General features: G+C 37.2%; 2 protein-coding genes and 1 long non-coding RNA gene across 3 annotated transcripts; 2 read left to right on the top strand and 1 right to left on the bottom strand.

The window, feature by feature from the left end:
• The first annotated feature begins 10 nt into the window (after positions 1 to 10).
• On the top strand, positions 11 to 9,378 carry LOC133873574 (pentatricopeptide repeat-containing protein At1g80270, mitochondrial-like). The gene is made up of 3 exons (XM_062311304.1): positions 11 to 258; positions 1,679 to 2,270; positions 7,839 to 9,378. Exons 1-3 carry the CDS (start codon positions 224 to 226, stop codon positions 9,060 to 9,062), a joined length of 1,851 nt encoding a protein of 616 aa, XP_062167288.1. The 5' UTR covers positions 11 to 223; the 3' UTR covers positions 9,063 to 9,378.
• A 4,313-nt stretch (positions 9,379 to 13,691) lies between these two features.
• On the top strand, positions 13,692 to 19,252 carry LOC133873994 (uncharacterized). Its single transcript, XM_062311812.1, has 8 exons — positions 13,692 to 14,807; positions 15,106 to 15,238; positions 15,625 to 15,840; positions 16,076 to 16,231; positions 16,511 to 16,763; positions 17,761 to 18,161; positions 18,628 to 18,744; positions 18,848 to 19,252. The coding sequence occupies exons 1-8, from the start codon at positions 13,792 to 13,794 to the stop codon at positions 19,181 to 19,183; spliced, it is 2,628 nt and encodes an 875-aa protein (XP_062167796.1). The 5' UTR covers positions 13,692 to 13,791; the 3' UTR covers positions 19,184 to 19,252.
• On the bottom strand, positions 15,719 to 20,641 carry LOC133873995 (uncharacterized). Its single transcript, XR_009901192.1, has 3 exons — positions 20,347 to 20,641; positions 18,076 to 18,174; positions 15,719 to 15,853 (listed from the first exon to the last, which is right to left on the bottom strand). It is a non-coding gene; the product is annotated as an uncharacterized LOC133873995 (long non-coding RNA).

The raw sequence follows: 20,641 nt of genomic DNA, 5'->3' as shown, positions 1-20,641 counted from the left end.
AATATGGATTAGCATGATCTGAGAGGGCTCAAAAAGGGCTTCAAAATTTGCGCACAGCCAATTTTTGGGAGAAAAGAAGAAAATGTTACCAAATGGCACTTGGGAGGGTTTTTGGGGTTTAAGAGTGTGCCTTCCCGTTCGCACTACTCTCTTCCTCCATGTCACACCACAACCACCAGTCAGTCTCCATTTCCACCATTAGGGCTTCTGATTTCTTTTCGCCATGTGGGCTCTTCGTCGGGCTTCTATTCCTCTCCGGTAACCCTCTCTTTGTGTGTGCATGTGTGTGTGGGATATGTTATCTGTTTGGTTGATAAGGAAGTGGGGAAATGGGGTGCAAGTTGAACGCGGGGTGTTAAATCAGTTCTTTTAGTTTGGTTTCTATTTGTGACGAAAAGCATACCTTTTTGGGTTCTTAGTATTTGATCCCTCTGTTTGGTCTCTGAGAGAGCGGAGCAAAATGAAAGGGAAGATGGATGTTGGGAATTAATGGGATTTTGTTGGCTTGTTGGCTTCTGTTGTAGCAGTGGAACTGTGGTGCTTACCTGGGTTTCAGTATCTGATGCCTCTGTTTGGTTGATGGAAGAAAGTGGAATTTTGAGTTTAATGGCTCATTTTGGTTTCTTTATTTTCTAAAATTTCCCTCTTCATAATTATCAATTTCCAAGGTTTAAGAAAAATTTGAGATTTCATTTTAACATAACCAACTTTTCGTACCGAGCAGTAACAATATGCTTGTCATGTTGTTTTTATTAGAATATGTATATATTCTTTTTTTTTTTTTTTTTTTTTTTCTGAAAAATCGTTGGATTAGTTCTGCCAGCATCATCATTATTTATTATCTGCTCAACCAAATGTGTCTTGGCTAACTTGACACTTGTAGTCATAGAAACATGTTTTTCCCTTTGTTACAAAGCACACCTGATTTTGTTTTCCAGGTAGTTGCTGTCGCTGCGTGTTTTGAAATTAAAAAACGTAAAAAGTTAAAGAAAAAATCTCTGGTGTCGTACCTCATATTAGTTTCAAACTGTATAAGTTTTTGTGTTGCACATTATTCATGGATTAACCTTCTTCATTTTCATTGAATTGTAGTATTGCGTAATGCATTTATCAAATACAATAGCTTGGCTATTATTTCGTTTAAGTTTTCAATTTAATCTTACAAGTAGTCCATACTTTCTACGAACTTTTCATTGAACATTTTATCGGCATTAAAAGATTCAATATCTGCTCCATATGAATTCTGGGTCCCTTCCTTTACTCTCGTCTTTGACTCTTATTGTTCTATACTTGGAGGGTTATCGCTGGGACATGGGTTTTAGAGAAGGGAGGGAATATCTTGTATGCAGACCAACAGCTTGAAATCTACAATTTTTTTTTTTCCTCCTGTAATGGAAACTTAACTTTCTATCCCTTATGTTTTCTTTTGTTATAAAGAATCTAAAATTTTGTCCAAGCCTTCTAACCGTTTGCTGGATCCTGTATGAAAATCTTCCCCGAGAAACATCTGCTATATTTCATGATACCTCTTTCTTGATTATTATGGTTTTCTGACAGTATTCCCCAGCATTTTCTATGAAGTAAAATCCCTATAAATGAATAAATCTTGTATTATTCATGATTCTCTTGTTGTATTTGTCTGCTTTGATAGTTTATTTATTTTTTCTTTGGTTTTCAGGAGCCCAAGATTCAGCATAGGAATTTCTCGGGTGTCTTGTGCTAAATTAGAAATACTAAGTCCTAGCATAGAGGAGGACAAGGCTGGTACCCTTGAGTCTCCTCAAGAGGTATCTGATAGATGTCTGTATTTGAAGAGGTTTTACCAAACTACTTGTCGTTCTTCAAATGTCTTTGTGGTTAGACACAGTTTTTCTTCACAAGCTGGGGCAAAAAGCAGTGGAGAGGAAGATGGTTTTTCTGAACTTGAGATGCCTTCTAGTGCTGAGGCAAATCGAGATGGTAATGTAGAGGATGAAAGTGATGACGAATTAATCTCCGAACCCGAACTTTCTGATGATGGTGATGATATCGAAGAGCCTTCTCAAAATGAGCTGGAGTTACTAGACTCTAAGACTGACCCAAGTGAGAAAAAAACGTTTAGGAAGTGGGCTCAATCTGCACTGTTCAAAGCCATCTTGGATGCTCCTGGTTTTTCTATTCATAATGCTCTTGATAAGTGGGTTGAGGAAGGAAATGATTTGAGCCGCGCAGAGATCTCGTTGGCCGTGCTTAATCTTCGTAAACGCCGGATGTATGGGAGGGCATTGCAGGTGAATTTATGTGATCTTATCTTTACTTAAAATTTAATTAAATTTGCTAGCATAGGAAATTGCATTGTCTTGTTCTCATACTTGATATTTTTGGACTTCAATTGTCAATCAAATACTTTCCTAGGTGGCTATTTGTGTATGCCTATGCTACATAGCTGTAATTTGATTTGTGCAAACATATGATGTGTACATGTATACATGTATTTTTATGGGTCTGTGTAGTTGAAATCATTCAATGGGCAGTTATACTTAAGATGGATCTCCAATACCAATTAGAATATGGGGTTGTCAAATGTAAATTTTCATTGGAATCCAAGTTTTACAAAAGCAGTGCAAGATTGGGAATGGATCTGTGGTTTATTTTAATTGTAGTGTTATACTTTACCAAAATCTGTGGTTTTTTATTATACCAAAAAAGTGAGTAAATTTTTCTTGATGTGTTATACTTTATTGACTTTTTGCTGGAGTTTTTGTGTTTTTTTTTGGGTTCCTCTGGATTTAGGTTGGATGTGGGTGTTATGGAAGGTCACAGTTGATGGTGTTCTGGAGCGGTTATGTTCCCTATTCTTTGAGCATACTGATGTATCGAAGGCACCATGGGCAGAAGGTCTTCTTTGTTGAATCAAAATTGTTTGAGTTTATCATCCACGCAGGGGGTAAAACCCTTTGTGTATGTATTATCGAGCCGGGAAAGGGCTATCTTCATTTGGTACAAGTGGGAAGAGGAGTTTTTTGGTTGTTTTCAGTGGTTGATGAGGTGGCTCAGCTATATAACAACAGGGTTTGTTCGCAGGGTCAGAGACTCACAGCGTGTGTTCTTGTGCCAAAGGTGCTACAATTCTCATGGTAACTATTTGGCCATTGAAGAAAATTGTGGTGGTAGGTGGAAGGGAGTCATTCTCCTCTCCAAAGGCAAGCGTAAGTGAGGATGGTGCGGGTTTGTAGAGGTGTTGCGTTATCTGTTGTTATCGTTCATCTCCGAAAACTACGCACCTCCGGCCGTTGTTCTACCACCGCCGGTATCCCTCTGGTAAAAGAGACTCGACCGCTTCAATAGACAATGGCCACGAAGGGGCCTGTGTGGTGGGCCCGGTGGCGCAGCCCACTCGAACAGCTTAGAACACGGCTACAAAATCGTACAGAGTTGACCTGATTGTCCTTCCCATTGATTATAAATGGACAAAACACGGACGTAGGCTGAGACAAGGGGATCCCCTGTCACCTCTGTTTGTTTTTGTGATGGAGGTTTTGAGCCGTATGGTTTCTACAGCAATTAGTGGCGGTTTGTTGGAAGGCTTCAAAGTTGGTAATGCTAATTTTTCTTATCTTTTGTTTGCCTATGATATTCTGATATTCTTTAGTACTCGCTCTCCTCTACTGCGTTATTTGCTGAGTCTCTTTCTTTTGATTGAAGCTGCTTCGGGTTTGAAGGTTAATTTGGCTAAGTCAAATGTAATTCTTGTGGGGAATGTAGATCAAGTGGAAAGGTTAGCCGAAATCCTAGGGTGTGGGGTCGCAACCCTGTCGGTGAAGTATTTTGTTCTTCTGTTAGGGGCATCCTATAAGTCTACTCATATTTGAGACGGTGTAATCGAGAAGATAGAGCATTGATTGGCCAGTTGGAAAAGGCTCTCCAAGGGTGGTAGTCACCCTTATTAAGAGCACCCTCGCCAATTTACCTATGTATTACTTATCTTTACTCCCTCTCCCGGGGAATGTTGCTGCTCGCTTTGAGTAGCTACAACGGGATTTTCTGTGGGGTGGGTTTGGTGAAGAATTCAAATATCATTTGGTGAGTTGGTCTAAGGTTTGTATCCCAATTTCAGAGGGAGGGCTGGGTATCAGGAACTTGATGATGTTCAACCGCGCTCTGTTAGGTAAATGGTTGTGGTGGTTTGGGAGTTAGAGAGATGTTTGGTGGAGAGTTGCGGTGGACTCTCAAGTTTGGCAGTTTGTGGGGTGCGTGGTGCTCCCTTGAGCCTGTAGGTGCATTTGGAGTGGGATTGTAGATAAACATCAGGAAAGGGTGAGGGAATACGGTTCTGAAGGAAGTGTTTTCTGTTCTCTTTGGTATTGCTCGTGTGAAGGATGCCTCAGTTGCGGATAATATGGAGATTTTGGGCCGTTCTACTCAGTGGAACGTGTGACCTTTGTTAGAGAAGTGCATGATTTGGAAGTGGATGCCTTTGCTTCCTTCTTCCAGGTGTTGCACTTACTGCGAGTAGAGGTCGTGCAGATAAGCTTTGGTGGGTCTCTTCCAAGAGAGACTTGTTCAAGGTCAAGTCCTTCTTTAGCTCCCTGGTTTGCTCGGAAGGTAGTCTCTTCCCTTGGAAGAGTGTATAGCGGACTCAGGCTCCTTCAAGGGCGGCTTTTTTTGCTTGGTCGGCGGTCCTAGGTAAGATTCTTATAGTGGATAATCTCAGGAAGAGGCATGTTGTCATAGTGGATAGATGCTACTTGTGCAAGAGAAATGAGAAATCAGTGAACCAGCTTCTTCATCACTGCGATGTGGCTTCCGCTCTGTGGAATTCTCTCTTCACTCAATTTGGTTTGTTTTGGGTTATGCCTAGAAGAGTTATCAACTTGTTTGCATGTTGGTGGAATTTTGGAAGGCCGATGATGAGTGTTGCGATTTGGAAGATGGTGCCAATATGCATTTTTTGGTGTGTGTGGAAGGAAAGAAATCTTAGGTGTTTTGAGGACGTGGAGAGTTCCATGGAGGATATTTTAACTTTGTTCTTTCATACTCTGTATTTTTGGACGGTGGTTTTTCTGTCCCTTCTGTCGCTTAGTTTTGTCGATTTTCTTGCTCGTTTTTTTCTTCCTAGTTAGGTATTTTATTTTGTATACATTTGGTGTATTTAGGGGTGTCTTATGCTTTCAATAAGATTTGATTTACTTAGAAAAAAAAAATTCCAAGGGGGTCTCATACAACATGAGGCTTTGGAGTTATTTTTCACTATTGAATCAAGACGTAAAGACCATTCCATAACTTCGGGTTATATGAAAAAAGAGACAGGGAGCATGGTGAAAGGGGTAAGAGAACTTCTCAACTTGTTAAGCTTAGTGAACTATGACTCTAAAAGAAACCCGTCCACATCCTCGGTTCCGTGGTAAGGCTTTTACCTGTTATGAATTTAAAAATCATTTGTTGGAATATTAGAGGTGTCAACGACGCTGGAAAATTGCTTGAGAGATCCTTTTCCCATATTTCTTGATAGCGAAGGTATGACCCGAGGATCAGGCTCATTTAAATTTGAGAGCATGTGGTTGAAAGCAAAGGTTTTGTAGCAAAGCAATGGTGGGATTCATATAAGCTCTTCGACACTCGTTAAGTTTTAGCTAATAAACTAAAACTATTGAAACTTGATTTGAAACATTGGAATAAGGAGGTCTTCAGAAATGTAGAGGAGATGAAGAAGTCCTTGCTGGAGCAGGTCCAGGTTCTTGATGGTTTAGAAGAGGAGAGATTGTTTGTAGAAAAGCAGAGAGTTAGGAGGGCAAAGGCGAAAGTAGATCTGGAGAATGTGGTCCTTATGCAAGAAATCAGCTGGTGGCAAAAGTCTAGGGGGACTTGGATAAAAGAAGGGAATCATAACACCAGATTTTTCCATCGCCTTGCTAATTCTTACAAAAGAAACAACTTTATCTCTAGTCTTTGCATTGACGCTAGTGTTACTTCCGATCAAGAGGAGATCAAAGATACAATCACTCAGTACTTCAAGAATTTTTTACTGAAACAACTCCTTGGCGTCCCAAATTAGACGGCTTGACGTTCCCCTGTTTAGATTCTACAAAAGCAGAGTGGTTGGAGAGACGTTTCTAGAGGAGAAAGTTCTTCAAGCATTGCTTAGTATGGATGGAGACAAAGTGTCGGGACTTGGCGGCTTCACTATTGATTTTTTTTTTTTTGTCCAGTTCTTGCTAGGCTTTAGTGCAAGATGATCTCACGTGCGTCTTTCATAACTTCCATAAGCATTGGATGTTCCAAAAGAGTCTCAATGCTACTTTTATTGGTCTCATCCTTAAGAAGAGTGAATAGTTGGAAGTTAGGGATTTTAGACCTACTGCCTGGTGGGGAGTGTTTATAAAATCAAGATAAAAGTTCTTGCTATTAGAATGAATTAGGTGTTACGAGCGCTCATTTCGAATAGCCAGAATGCTTTTATTAGGGGAGACATTTTAGACTCAGTTCTTATAGCCAATGAATGCCTAGATAGTAGGCCCAAATCGGGAATTCTAAGCGTTCTGTGCAAGCTGGACCTGTAAAAGGCTTATGACCATCTCAATTGGGAGTTCCTCTCCTATCTCATGAGGCGTAGTGGGTTTGGTACTAGATGGAGGAAATGGATATCTGCTTGTATTTCCACGGCCCGCTTTTTCATCTTGATTAACAGTAGCCCGCATGGTTTCTTTGGTAATTCTTTGGGCCTTCTTGAAGGGGACCCTCTCTCACCCCTTTTCTTCGTTAATTGTCATGGATTTTTCTTATGCACATTGATGGGTTTTTCTTTTATCACTGATTAGTTTGTAGAATCTCTATTGTGTACTTAGATTGTGTCCCTTTGCATTTTAACGAATTTTGATTTCTTATAAAAAATAAAAGTTTGTAGAAAACCATGACTTAAACTGGTTTGAGGTGGACAAGTTAGGACTGTTAATGGTCATAATTGGCCCTTAGGGTTGTTTGGCTAAAGGCAATAGATTGGATTTCCACAATGGAGAATAAATTAGTTGCTTGAGATTAAGAGGACTGACGATATTGTTTCCACTATCCAGTTAGGGTTCAAATGAATTTAAAATGTTTTAGAGGATACGCTAATGTGTTTTTGGACCAAAAGACATTTCCTTTCCCCATATATAAGGGGGTGGAGGGTGAGATCATGGATCCACTACCATATGAGTGTGAGTTATATTTACTTTTATTTTTTTAAAAAAATATATTAGAAGGAAATGAAGGGGATGGTATTCATTGCGGTGGAACATTGAGAAGGTAAATGCCGCCGGTTCTATACCAAGTATTGACCTTTGTACTAATGGGTTAAACATATATTCTTGGTTGCTGCATGATGTATAGTAGTTCTTGATGCCACTTGCTTTGACACGACCAATTGTTGAGTTCTTAATCTTTAGAGTCCATTTTTTGAGGTCTTCAGCAAAGGAAGATTGGGCATTGAAGTCATATATGTGAGTTCTAAGATGCATTAGAATATGCCTAATTTTCTGTTCAAATGCCTAGAACACCCTTAGGAAGTTTTCACTCATCTATCCATCTTTCAGTTGGACTGCTTATATTTGTTTTCATATCTGTTTCCCTTCTGTTCTACCTTTAAACATTTAGAAAAGAAATGCTAATATACTGGCACCAAGGGTATATATTGTCCTTTGTATGTTTGATTTCCAGTTCTTTAATAGCATCGGTCTTGTACTTAAGGCTATGCGACTCTTCTTGTGCTCCATTGATTTTGCAGCTCTCAGAGTGGCTGGAGGTTGATTTCCAGTTCATTAATAGCATCAGTTTTGTACTTAAGGCTATGCGACTCTTCTTGTGCTACATTGATTTTGCAGCTCTCAGAGTGGCTGGAGGTGAATAAGCATCTGGACTTTGTTGAGAGAGATTATGCTTCTCGCCTTGATTTAATTGCCAAGGTACGTGGCCTCCAAAAGGCAGAGATCTACATTGAGAAGATCCCGCAATCCTTCAGAGGGGAGGTAATGTACCGAACCCTGATGGCGAACTGTGTGGTTGCCAACAACATTAAGAAAGCAGAAGACGTATTCAACAAGATGAAAGATCTAGACTTCCCAATTTCACCATTTGCTTGCAACCAGTTGCTCCTACTCTACAAGAGGATGGACAAGAATAAAATAGCTGATGTATTATTATTGATGGAGAAAGAAAATGTCAAACCCACTCCGTTCACTTACAAGTTGTTAATCGACACCAAAGGCCAATCCAATGACATAACAAGTATGGATATAATTGTACAGGCAATGAAGGCTGAAGGCATTGAACCAGACATACATACACAAGCCATTTTAGTAAAGCATTATACCTCAGGTGGGCTTAAAGACAAAGCTGAGGCAATTTTAAAGGAGATGGAAGGCGACAACTTGAAAGACCGTAGGGTTTGCCTAGTGTTACTTCCTCTTTATGCACAGCTGGGAAAGGCTGATGATGTGAGTAGGGTTTGGAAGGTATGCGAGTCGAGTCCCCGGCTTGAAGAGTGCATGGCTGCTATTGATGCTTGGGGAAAGTTGAAGAAGATTGAAGAAGCAGAGGCAGTTTTTGATAGGATGTCGAAAATGCAGCAGAAGCTTTTTTCGAGGCATTATTCTGTGCTTCTGAAGGTGTATGCAAACCATAAGATGCTCGCCAAGGGCAAGGATCTCGTTAAGCGAATGGGGGATAGTGGCTGCCGGATTGGCCCGTTGACTTGGGATTCACTTGTAAAGCTCTATGTGGAGGCAGGAGAGGTGGAAAAGGCTGATTCCATCCTGCAGAAGGCAGCCCAGCATACCCAGATGAAGCCAATGTACAGTTCTTACATAGCTATTATGGAACAGTATGCAAAGAGGGGGGATGTCCATAATACAGAAAAAGCGTTTCATAGGATGAGACAGGCTGGATATGCGGGTCGGATGCGGCAGTTCCAGGCTCTAATCCAGGCCTACATAAATGCAAAGACGCGAGCTTATGGGATTAAGGAGAGGATGAAAGCAGATAATGTATTCCCCAACAGTGCTTTGGCAGCCCTATTGGTTCATGTTGATGGGTTTGAGGAATGTTAGAGTTCCTTCTAGTGCTCTTCTAATGTTTATCTAGAATGACATAAATATAATAGAAAAAATTAAAAAATTGCATTCATGTCATCCAGATGTAATTTTTTTATTTATTATATTTATGTTTTTTCAAATGAACACAAGAAGAACACTAGAAAGAGTTTTAGCATTCTTATGATGGATTTAGGAGGACCACCGTGTCAGATTTGCTTGACTGATACTGCTGAATTTGTTGAAGATTACAGATGATATGGCAAGTAGTTGCGGATTAGGTTTAGGTGCTGTAAATTTTTTTACAACAGCACCTATGCTGTCGTTCATTTAAGGGTTTGGATTTGATTTCATGGGTTCCGTAGCCTTGTAGTAATACAATGATTGCAAATCCAGAGCACATGCTTGTGAGACGAAGCTGGCTGCGCTCCGAGTGCTTAGCGTACAAAACGTACGCAAAATGATTAATTCATTAGAAAAATAAACAACTTTCATTACAAATGGAAGAAAGTAGAATGCAATATTTCGAGTGTTTGAGTCAAATTTTAAAAGTCTACATTAAAATTTAATTTCAATTTGTTTTTTTGGCAAAATTGTCTTAGAAAAGAATAGTAACAAATATAAATAATAATAAAGAAAAAAAGGTTATGGACGGATTCATTAAATTCAAACAGTTTATTTCTGCCTTATGGTGGCGGTTGGGTGGATCAAATAAAATTGATATTAAAAAACAAAAATTGTCATAAAATGCTTCTTGTAACATATTTTGCCATCCTAAAACCATTTAAAATGTTGAATTTTGGTTGTTGGGGAGTACTATTATTATTTTTAGTGCATTATTAACAACTTTTTTTTCTTTAGTGTTGATGTTTATTATTGGTATTAGAATATTTGGAGCTTTAAAATGATCTTTTAGCCTTTTCCAATTCTCAAGCTTCTTTTCAATGATTGCATTATAATTTTATTTCAAAAATATTTTTCCAAAATCATCTTAGAAAATAATAGCAAAAAAGTAAATAATAATAAAAATAATAAATAAAGGTTAGTTAAATTCAAACAATTGTTAATTTCTGTCTTATGGTGAGAATTGGGCGGATTAAATTAAACCAACATTAAACGATATAAAAAAAATTAAAAAAAAAAAAAAAAAAAATCTACTTGTAACAGAATTGACCACCCTAAAACTATTTTATATATTAAATTTTAGTTCTATTCAACATACTAACCCATTGTTAGTGAAATTTTTGTAGAGCTATTGAATGTATGTGCACCTGAAGTATAAAATTGTTAAAAAGTTTTGGCCTATTTAACCAATGTTGGATACCCTAAAACCATTTAAAATTTTAATTTTTGGTTATTAGGAAGGTAATATTATTTTTAGTACGTTATTTAATAATTTTTCTTTAGTACTGATGCTTATTATTGTCATTGGAATATTTGGGATAAAGAGGTTCCTTTAGCTTCCAACTTAACTATTCTTCTTCCAATTTTTGTGCTTATTTTGAATGGTCACATTGTAATTCAATTTCAAAAATCTTTTTGCCAAAAAAAAGTCTTAGAAAAGAATATAAATAATAATGATAAAGAAAGAAAGAAAGAAAGAAAGGTTCTAGTAAATTCAAACAATGGTTGGTTTCTACCATATGGTGATGGCTGGATAGATTAAATTAAGTAAACATTAAACCCCATAATTTACTACAAATCATAATTTAATACATATCAAGGTCGGTAAACTACTCACAATTTATTATATTTGGCGCCCTAGCTACTATTTCCGATATAGTCATTGTTTCATTATAACAATTCTTTTTCAAAGAGCACTTCCAATCCCTTCGCTTAAAATTTTGTTTTCTCTTTTCAGAACAAAAACATAACAAACAATTTAAACACAGAATATTTCTAAAATTACAAAAATAAAATAAAATATTTTTAACATTTATGTCACTTGAAATCCATGACGAATCCGGTCAATCCTATGTATGGTCGAAATTACCAAGGAATCTAATGAGGCTTAGTATCTCTCCCGCAAATCTTTGTCTCTAAACGGAATCTGCTATGGATAGGAAAAGGGACGGAGGAGTGCGGTAGTCAATTAATGAGCAGTATGGTATGATTTGCCCAGATGCAATGGGGAGGTGGGCTTCAGGGCGGCCCCTGGGAAGACTCCTTCAAATGTCTCTATTGAGTGATAGAGCCCTTTTAACATTTTTTTTTTTTAAAAAAAAAAAAACCTTCCTAACCCACATTAACAAACAAAGCCAGTTTCTGGGTAACCAACTAAATGATAATACTTTCCCCTTCCCCCATTTGAATATTAAAAAAAATAAAAAAATATTGATAATAAAAAAAAATGGCTTTCTTTTTCAAATGAAGGCATTTAAAAGGACACGTAAAGAAAAGTATCATATATGAAGTATTGAGCTATGAGCAGTTGCACATATGAAGTGTTGTATTTTTTTTTATTTATTTATTTTTTTTTTATTTAATGAAGAACTTTGACTACAAGCAAAAGTTTTAAAAAGTTACGAACAGGATAAAAGTCATAAAAAAAGAAAAAGACACAATAATAATAAATCAAATATAATATTAATGACTAAAAGTTTAATGCCACAATGATATTACCAGAATTCAAATTACATTTACACAATTTAATATGATTTGATTTGATTTATATTTATTTGGTTCCTTATTTAATTTGGACATTCATAACACTTAACCTATTAATTATTATGATTTTAAACAAATCCTTTCGATTTAGATTTTTAATATATTTCGATTTTAGGGATACATTAAAGAACATTTGTCAGCATTTTAAACTGTCACTCACTTATGAGATATGATACCCTACATCATTCCAATGTCCATATTCCCTTCATCCCTTTTACAAATCAACCGTTGATTTGTAACATTTATCTTTAATTAAGGATTTAGCTTTATATATATATATATATATATATATATATAGCCTTGTTGACAGGTCTGATCTACTATAGAAAAGTCCCACCACCACGTGGCCACCCAAGATTCGTTGGAACAGAGGGAAACATGCGTGCGTGCGTACTTACGTACTCTTTTTCATCCTAAATTTGGATAGTGAACGTGGGCGGAGAAGAAGGCTGTGTACATTGTTCTTGATGGATGTTAGGAACAACCCCATCATGAAGGCCAAGTTCATAGACAAAAAAAAAAAAAAAAAAAATTCAAAAAAAGAAAAAATAAAAAAAGAACTGCTATTTTGTATTAACGGAACATAATTAGTTCACGTAGCATGTTCAATCTGCCTTTAAATTAATTTTAATTAAAAATAAATTTTTTTTTTTAAGGTGGATCGAAAATGCCACGCCAACTGATCAGTCTGTTGGGAGAATGCGTTTCTAAAAAAATGAGAAACACCGTGAAAAGAAGCAAATGAATGGTGCTGGTTAGGAGGTCTAGATGCAATAAAGAAGGAACCAAGAAGCATATGTAGGCCAGATGCATCATTAGGAACCGAAACAGTATTCCATCCTAGCAAGCACACAATGGTGGAAGTGTTCACGCAACCCTGTTCAGGTAAGAAAATGAAACATACCCCCCATTGCTCTCTCTTTCTTTGACGAAACAATTAGCCTAATTTGGTAGGCTAGGGTTCACGACAATTAGCTGTTATTTTGATAGATTGTGATTCATAACAATTAGCTGTCCAAATTGCTAGTAGTGAGAGAGTTCATATGAGATTCATCTGCCCAAATAAATCTTGGGTTGTCTAGCTACTTATTCGGACATGTAGATCTCATATGGACTCTCTCGACTCTCACATTAATTGCTCAAACTGCTAGCAATTTAGATAGCTAATTGTCGTATATCTTTATCCTCGTTTAGCAGTCAGAAATTGTCGTCTTTTGAATCCTTAGAATGAAAATCAAATTTGTATTGAGTTTGCCACCGGATGTGTCACAAAGTGCCAAATTGCAGGAAGGCGAATGAGACACAACAAAGGTGCTAAGCGAAGGCAAAGGGAAAGAAAAGGTTATGATAGTGAAAGTGAAAGTGAAAGTGAGGCAATTAATGGGGGAATCCTAATAGATATATGAAATTATAGAAAACTAAATCAATCAAACTTACCTTAGGTCCCCACTCTCTTGAACTTTTCTTAATTAGTACTGATCCCCCCACCCAAACAAAGGGGAAGATTTTATTTTATTTTTTAATTAAAAAAAAAAATTGAGAAGGAAATTTCAATGCAAAAACTAATTCTGCTGCAAAACCATACAATGAAATTTGTTGAGTTGCATCTTAAATTGAAAACCCCAGTGGAAAATTCAGCACAAAGCATACTAGAGACTCTACCCAAGGTAGGGTTCAAAATCAGCTAATAAATTCAAAAGCAAGAGAAAAGAGAAAAAGTTTGAAGGAGCTTTTTAGAGAAGTTTCATTTTTAAATTTTTTCAAAACGCAGTTCTAAACCTTTTTAGAGCAAAAAAGTCGAAAAAAAAATGATTTTTAATTTTTTAACCAAACAAACTTATTTACTGCCATGCTCAATGCTGTAGATTTTTATTGTATGATTTTTTATTTTTTATTTTTTCTAAGCTTACGGTTGAAATTAAATTTTTATAATTCTAATAAAATATATTTAATAAACTCCTTTTGGACTTTGGAGTTTGAAAACGTTCAAGGAAGCTGACAGAATCTTCAAATCAAGATTTTTTAGATTGAGAATCTATAAGAAGGATATAGATGGGCCATTCCTCCCTTTAATCCCGACATGGCAACGCTCAAAATCACGAAAAAGCACCACAATCGCTTTAATAATCCTTTCCCGTCAAACCCAACATCCCTCCCTTTCATTCAAGGAACTCTGTTTTTCAATTCCCAGAGAGTGCCTTCCCACCAGATCTTCTCAATTGGGAAGGACTTCCAGCTTCTTTGGAGCTCCGACAATGGTGGCTATCTATCGATTTCTCATCAATCGCGTCCTCATCGACCCATATGGTCTACCATCCCAGGCCAAGCCTTTGTGTCTGCAGCCATGGCCGAAACAGAGGTGGAGGAGAGCAGGGGATCCTTTGTTGTGAAAGATAGAGATGTTCGTCTGGTTTGTAATAACCAAACCATTGAGGAAATAAGAGTGATCAATCAGTCTAATCATTCTTTAGAAGCTAAAGATGAAGATTCTCCATTTCGGTATCTGGGATTTGATCAGAAAAAAGATTCGAATGGTGCCCAGTCCCCTATTTTGCTAATAACTGGTTCGATTTTCAGCACGAAGAAGAAGAAGAAGCAGTTTCAAAAAGCTGGCAATTACGCCGATACAAAATTTGAGAAGAAGGAACCTTCTACTTCTGCACGGTATTGGGTTTTGTTCGATCAGAAAAACAGCAATCAGATTGGTTTCCAAGTGAAGCTTGGGCAGCCAAGCTTCAAGCTACGCCAAAAAGCCTCTCCAGAAGCTTCAGGAAGATACCAGGGGTTTAGGCGGAGGCTGGGAAGGGCAAGAAAACGGAGGCTTGGTTTCTGTTGGTACTTTTCAAGGCCACGGGCGTATGTGACAGTTTCTTCAGCAGAGGAGGAAAAAGAAGAGACGAAGGTTGCAGAACCCGCGCAATTCAACAGGGTCTGCTTGACATATTCAAGTGAAGGAAACGAGAGATTCTATGGTTTTGGGGAGCAGTTCTCACACATGGATTTCAAAGGCAAAAGGGTACCTATTCTTGTTCAAGAACAAGGCATTGGAAGAGGGGATCAGCCTATTACTCTTGCAGCTAACTTGGTTAGCTACAGGTAAGATGAATCATGAAAGGAATATCTCTTTTTACCACCTTATGCTTGTTGTTAGATCACCGCTTACCCCAAAAGTTTAAGCGGATAGAAAAACTTTACTTCAACAAGTACGACCAAACACATGAAAAATTTAGGTGAATTGTGCATTCAGGTTGGAACTCGTGAACTCTAGCTCAAATATCATATTAAATCACTACTTATTCCAAAGCTTAATTTGATAGGAATTAGTAAATTTAATCATTTAATTAATATTATAACACTTATCAATGACTATTGAGACGGTTTTTCCTCATTGCAGGGCTGGGGGTGATTGGAGTACAACTTATGCTCCTTCTCCATTCTACATGACATCGAAGATGCGGTCTCTTTATCTTGAAGGATATGATTATTCAGTATTCGATCTAACGAGACATGATAGAGTTCAGATTCAGGTACTTTTTGATAACTGTTGGATCTAAAAGCTGTAATGACATCTTAAAATTTAATGTTTGTTTGAGACAAAGGAATTCAGATAACTTTTTATTGGTAATAAAGTAAATCAGATATAAATCAGGAGAAGTATTGGAAAGGAACTGTGCTTACAGAAGTAAGAATTTCAATTGTAAGCAGAAATTGAACTTCGGTTAGGGAGAAGCAATACATTTTTATTAAAGAAGATGTACAGTTTTCATGATGTTATGTGAACTTCTATATGGTTAAATCATAAAAACTAGTTTTTCAAAAGATGGGCTCACCATGCATGAATGGAATAGTAAAACGTGCTCGTTCAAGATCTTAAAACTGCAGTTTTCTATTTTCTGTATGCTGTCGCTTGCAGATACACGGGACTTCAGTTGAAGGACGGATATTGCATGGGAATTCACCTTCTGAGCTCATTGAACATTTTACAGAAACCATTGGGAGGCCTCCTGAGCTTCCTGAGTGGATAATATCTGGTGCTGTGGTTGGAATGCAAGGTGGCACGGAAACCGTACGCCATATTTGGGATAAGCTAAGGACTTATGATGTTCCCATGTCAGCATTTTGGTTGCAGGTAATGCATGTCTCTTCATGAAAAAGAAACATAATTATACCGTTCAAAACAATAAACTTTTTATTTCATTTCGACAATTACTTTGCAAACTTGACACCCATGTCAATGATGAGCCATTTCAGATTTTTCTTTCTCCACATAATTTTGTGTGTTTTGAACAGATTGGACATTACATATTTGGTTTACTCATGCATCTATGTGCATCCGCTTATACTGTGTACTGGTTTTTGAATAGGATTGGGTGGGGCAGAGGGAGACATTGATTGGATCACAACTGTGGTGGAATTGGGAAGTGGATACAGAAAGGTACTGGGGATGGCAACAACTAGTTCAAGATCTTAGTGCTCAGCATATCAAAGTGATGACATATTGCAATCCTTGTCTAGCTCCAGTAAAAACCTTCTCCCTCACTTAAGCTCTCCATATTAAATTCAACTATAATTCCTGAAATCACTAACCTGCCCTCGATTGCAGTACACTGCATCACTGTAAGAAGTGTAATGCCGCTAAAAGTATGTTAAAGCCAAAGTGATTTTTGATATCATTAATCACAATTTTCTTTTGTAACTGCAATGATGGCAGTACCCCATGTACAGCAAAATGTTATGCTGTAATTAGTGATAGATCGAGAGTTTGTCACTTTATTAATAGCGTTCACTTGCTTTGACAGACTCATGAGAAGCCAAACAGAAGGAAAAACCTCTTTGAGGAAGCAAAGGGGTTGGACATCTTGGTGAAAGACAAACTTGGACAACCATACATGGTTCCAAATACAGCTTTTGATGTTGGAATGTTAGATTTGACACACCCAAATACTGCTGGTTGGTTCAAACAGATTTTACAAGAAATGGTGGATGATGGAGTCAGAGGATGGATGGCTGATTTTGGTGAAGGCCTGCCCGTGGATGCGACTCTTTATTCAGGTTTTTAAATCTGAACTTATATTTGAAAAAAGCCAACATAAGGTCAGGGTAACTTTCTGAGTCATGTGGGTCATTTGTGATGCCAAGTGACATGACAAATGAATGAAGTAGAATCCTCTTTGCATGAACCCCATACCCACCAATTCCCAGTCAACAGAATCTGAAAGGACAATGCCAAGTCCTGCTTAATAAGGAAAGCTCGAGCTTCTACCTACTGGCTCCTGCTTTTAGTAGTATAGGATGATTTTGCTCTTCATTTTTTTGTCTTTATAGCTCATTTTTACCATCTTATCAGCACAGAAAAGAAAGATATCTGCCACTTATAATACCCAAAGCTCAACCAACAATGATATGAACCTGGGTTCCGTATTCTTCCTCTTTTTTAGAGAAGGGGGGTGGGGGTGTAAAGGTTCGGTTCTGTTCTGTTTATAGATTTCAAAGACAATTTTTGGGAACTTTATACAAATTCTAGGGAAAGCTTCTCCCGCAACTGATTTTCCACAAAAAGAAATGTTTTAGGAGTTATAATATATTTCCCAACACTACCCATACCATGTTTTGTCATAGCTTTTAATAAGGGTTTAAGCATCTCCATACTAATTCCTCACATCTCCCATACCCATGCGTTTTCCTACACACAGTTGACAAACTAATAAACTACCTCTAGATGATATCATATTAGTAGTGTTAGACATTCAAGGCAGGCCAAATCAGTAGGCTTTTCCATGAAGTGTCCATGAGCTTCCGTAATCATTAACATTTTTAACCATTATATTTCCATAGCAGCCAGCCTCCCCAGCTCCCAAAGAATGGAAAAGAAAACTTCAAAAAAAAAAAAAAAAGAAAAAGAAATCGTGTCCCAAGCCAAAGGGAGGGAACCTATATAGTTAAATTGGTTTCCCATGGTTTAAGTGATCATAACATATTCTTGGTGCTTTTCCTTGCATGATTATTCTAGACAAATTGAGATTCTAATAATTACCACTCACCATTTCAGGTGAAGATCCTATTTCTGCGCATAACAGGTACCCTGAGCTATGGGCCCAGATAAATCGAGAATTCGTTGAAGAATGGAAAAGTAACTGTGTGGGTAAATTGAAAGAAGACCCAGAAGAGGCCCTAGTCTTCTTCATGAGAGCTGGTTTCAGAAATAGTCCTAAATGGGGGATGCTATTTTGGGAAGGGGACCAAATGGTAAGTTGGCAGGCTAATGATGGGATAAAGAGTGCTGTTACTGGCCTACTGAGCAGTGGACTTTCAGGGTTTGCTTTTAACCACAGTGATATTGGAGGCTACTGTGCAGTAAACTTACCTTTTTTCAAGTACAGAAGAAGTGAAGAGTTGCTTTTGCGTTGGATGGAGCTAAATGCTTTCACTACTGTCTTCCGGACCCATGAAGTAAGTTAAAAACCTGTCACATGAACACATAACATAAATAAATTGTCTTTATCGTTATCCTTTATTATATGAAGAAAAAAAACAGACAAAAAAAGAAAGACAAAAATAATGTCGGTTGTGCTCAATGATGAAAACCTAATGCTCAGGCATGTACACCTAAAAGAGGAGTACATTCATTTAGCTTCTAAAGATAATCCTTTTTTTTTTTAACCTCCAAAACTGCAAAAAATACCAACTTTTTCTATTTTTCTCCTATCCTTTTCTGTTTACTTTTTGGATATAGAAAGTTGTTTACACAAATAGAATTGTATGAAGCTATTGACTTGAACTTGATATAGAAGCTCAAATTAAGAATATAGACAGCTACAGTTTCCATGGTTTCAAACCAACATTATGATTCCTTCACCTGAAAGTGATAAGTTGGATAATCAATGGTAATTGATATCTGGCTGTCTTGCGCATGCAGGGGAACAAGCCATCCAGCAATAGCCAATTCTACTCAAACCACCAAACTTTATCACAATTTGCTCGCCTTGCTAAAGTGTACAGAGCATGGAAGTTTTACAGAATCCAACTTGTAAAGGTATTCCCAGAACTCTAGATATTAATTTCTTTTCAAATCTGGTGAGTGCATTAAGAAAGGATTTCAATTTTCAACCCCCCAACTGTTATTTTTTTGAATACAGGAAGCTGCTCAAAAAGGCCTCCCAGTTTGCCGCCACCTATTTCTCCACTACCCAGAAGATGAATATGTTCATAGCTTGAGTTACCAACAGTTTTTGGTTGGTACTGAGATCCTAGTGGTGCCTGTCCTAGACAAAGGCAAGAAGAATGTTAAGGTCTATTTTCCAGTGGGAGAAGGTAGTGATTGGCAACATATCTGGACAGGAAAACTATTTAGAGAACAAGGTTGTGAAGCTTGGGTAGAAGCTCCAATTGGTTATCCTGCCGTATTTGTAAAGGCAGGCTCTGTTGTCGGAGAAACTTTTATAAAAAATCTGAAAGATTTTGACATTCTTTAACATAGAAGTCCTCAAGGAGGGGGGCGGTGTAATGATTTTCAATTTTTACATCATTCATTATTCTTACAATTCTTGCGTTCTCAGTTCATGGGCCAATAACCTATATTATACCCCACATAATATGCTTGATACTATTGCTGCTCCCCCGCCCCCCTTTTTTTCCTTTTCTTTTTTAAGTTTGTTGGGGCAAAGGAGGGGTGGAAGAAAAAACCTTGAATCGATTGTCATTTTGCTTATAACCAACCTAGTTAGCCTAGTTTTGCTCGAGTATAAACCACTTCTCATTTCCAATATGCATATAGAATGAAAAAATAGCATGTAGTTAAAACATAAAATTAACAGGAATGAAACTGAAGCTAGAACAAGCAAATGACTGGAAATCATTGAAGTTCACACCTGCATTTTGGTGGCTATATCTGAATTGACAGTTGTATAACTTTTTTCAGGACCTAGTATCTTTGGATTTTGAAGCTACTATTCTCATATAAATTAGCTATATTATTACATCTTTTGTAGCAAATGAATAGGATATTGCAATATAGAACACCAAAAATAAGAGCTAACAACTTAGATTACAAGACTTGCTTTCACAATCTCAAGGAAAAGTGAACCCATGAACAACAAGCAAAGCAGTTTCCATGATCTCAAACTCTACAAGCATCCAAAATGCTTAAAAAAAGAAAAAAAAACAGGTGATTTCCAAGATTTCAGTTTCGAACATGAGCACTCCAATGTACATAAAAAAAGACTGCCATAAACCCAAATCAACTACAACCAATCCTTTTCTAGACACTTTATCAAACAACCTTTGTGCATGAAAAAGTCAATTAAGCTTGATCCCCGTCTGGGACGCATTGCCAAGTGCTGACTAAGGAATGCACACCGTTCAACACTAAAATTTTAGCCAGAAACTAATTTAACATTATTGAAAAAAGTTTCAACACAGTTACAGAGTAAACAACCCAGCAACATTTCTATCATTCTGACCAGAAAACAATAAACTGAAGCAAAATCCCACAATAATAATAATAATAATAATAATAATAATAAAACTTTATATCCGGGCATCCGACCGTGAGACTCGAGATCATATACGTCTACAAAAACAACCCGTTTAACAATTCAACAGAAAGAAAAGAAAAACATATAGTAAGTAAGCTTACATGAGTGGTATTGGTTTGCGTTCCTGAGAGGATTCTGCAGTTTTAGAAAGGTTGATGGGATTTGTTAGTTATTTTTCGGGTCTTCAGTGAAGTTTACACGTTTCTTCCGATACCCAAAAATAGGAAAATTTGTTTACGTACGTAGTTTTCAAAGAGGATTCGGATATTTTAATGGAATATCCTATTTTTCATGCTTACCACAACGGGTAGGACCCTAGCGTATAAGTGCCAATGCCACGAAATAAATATGGGTTATACTAATTAGAGAGGATATATATATATAAAGTTGAGTTCT

Source organism: Alnus glutinosa, chromosome 7, assembly GCF_958979055.1.
Source record: "Alnus glutinosa chromosome 7, dhAlnGlut1.1, whole genome shotgun sequence".
NCBI lineage: Eukaryota > Viridiplantae > Streptophyta > Magnoliopsida > Fagales > Betulaceae > Alnus > Alnus glutinosa.
Note: the sequence above shows the minus strand (reverse complement) of the source record. Positions and strands in the feature narration are given on the sequence as shown.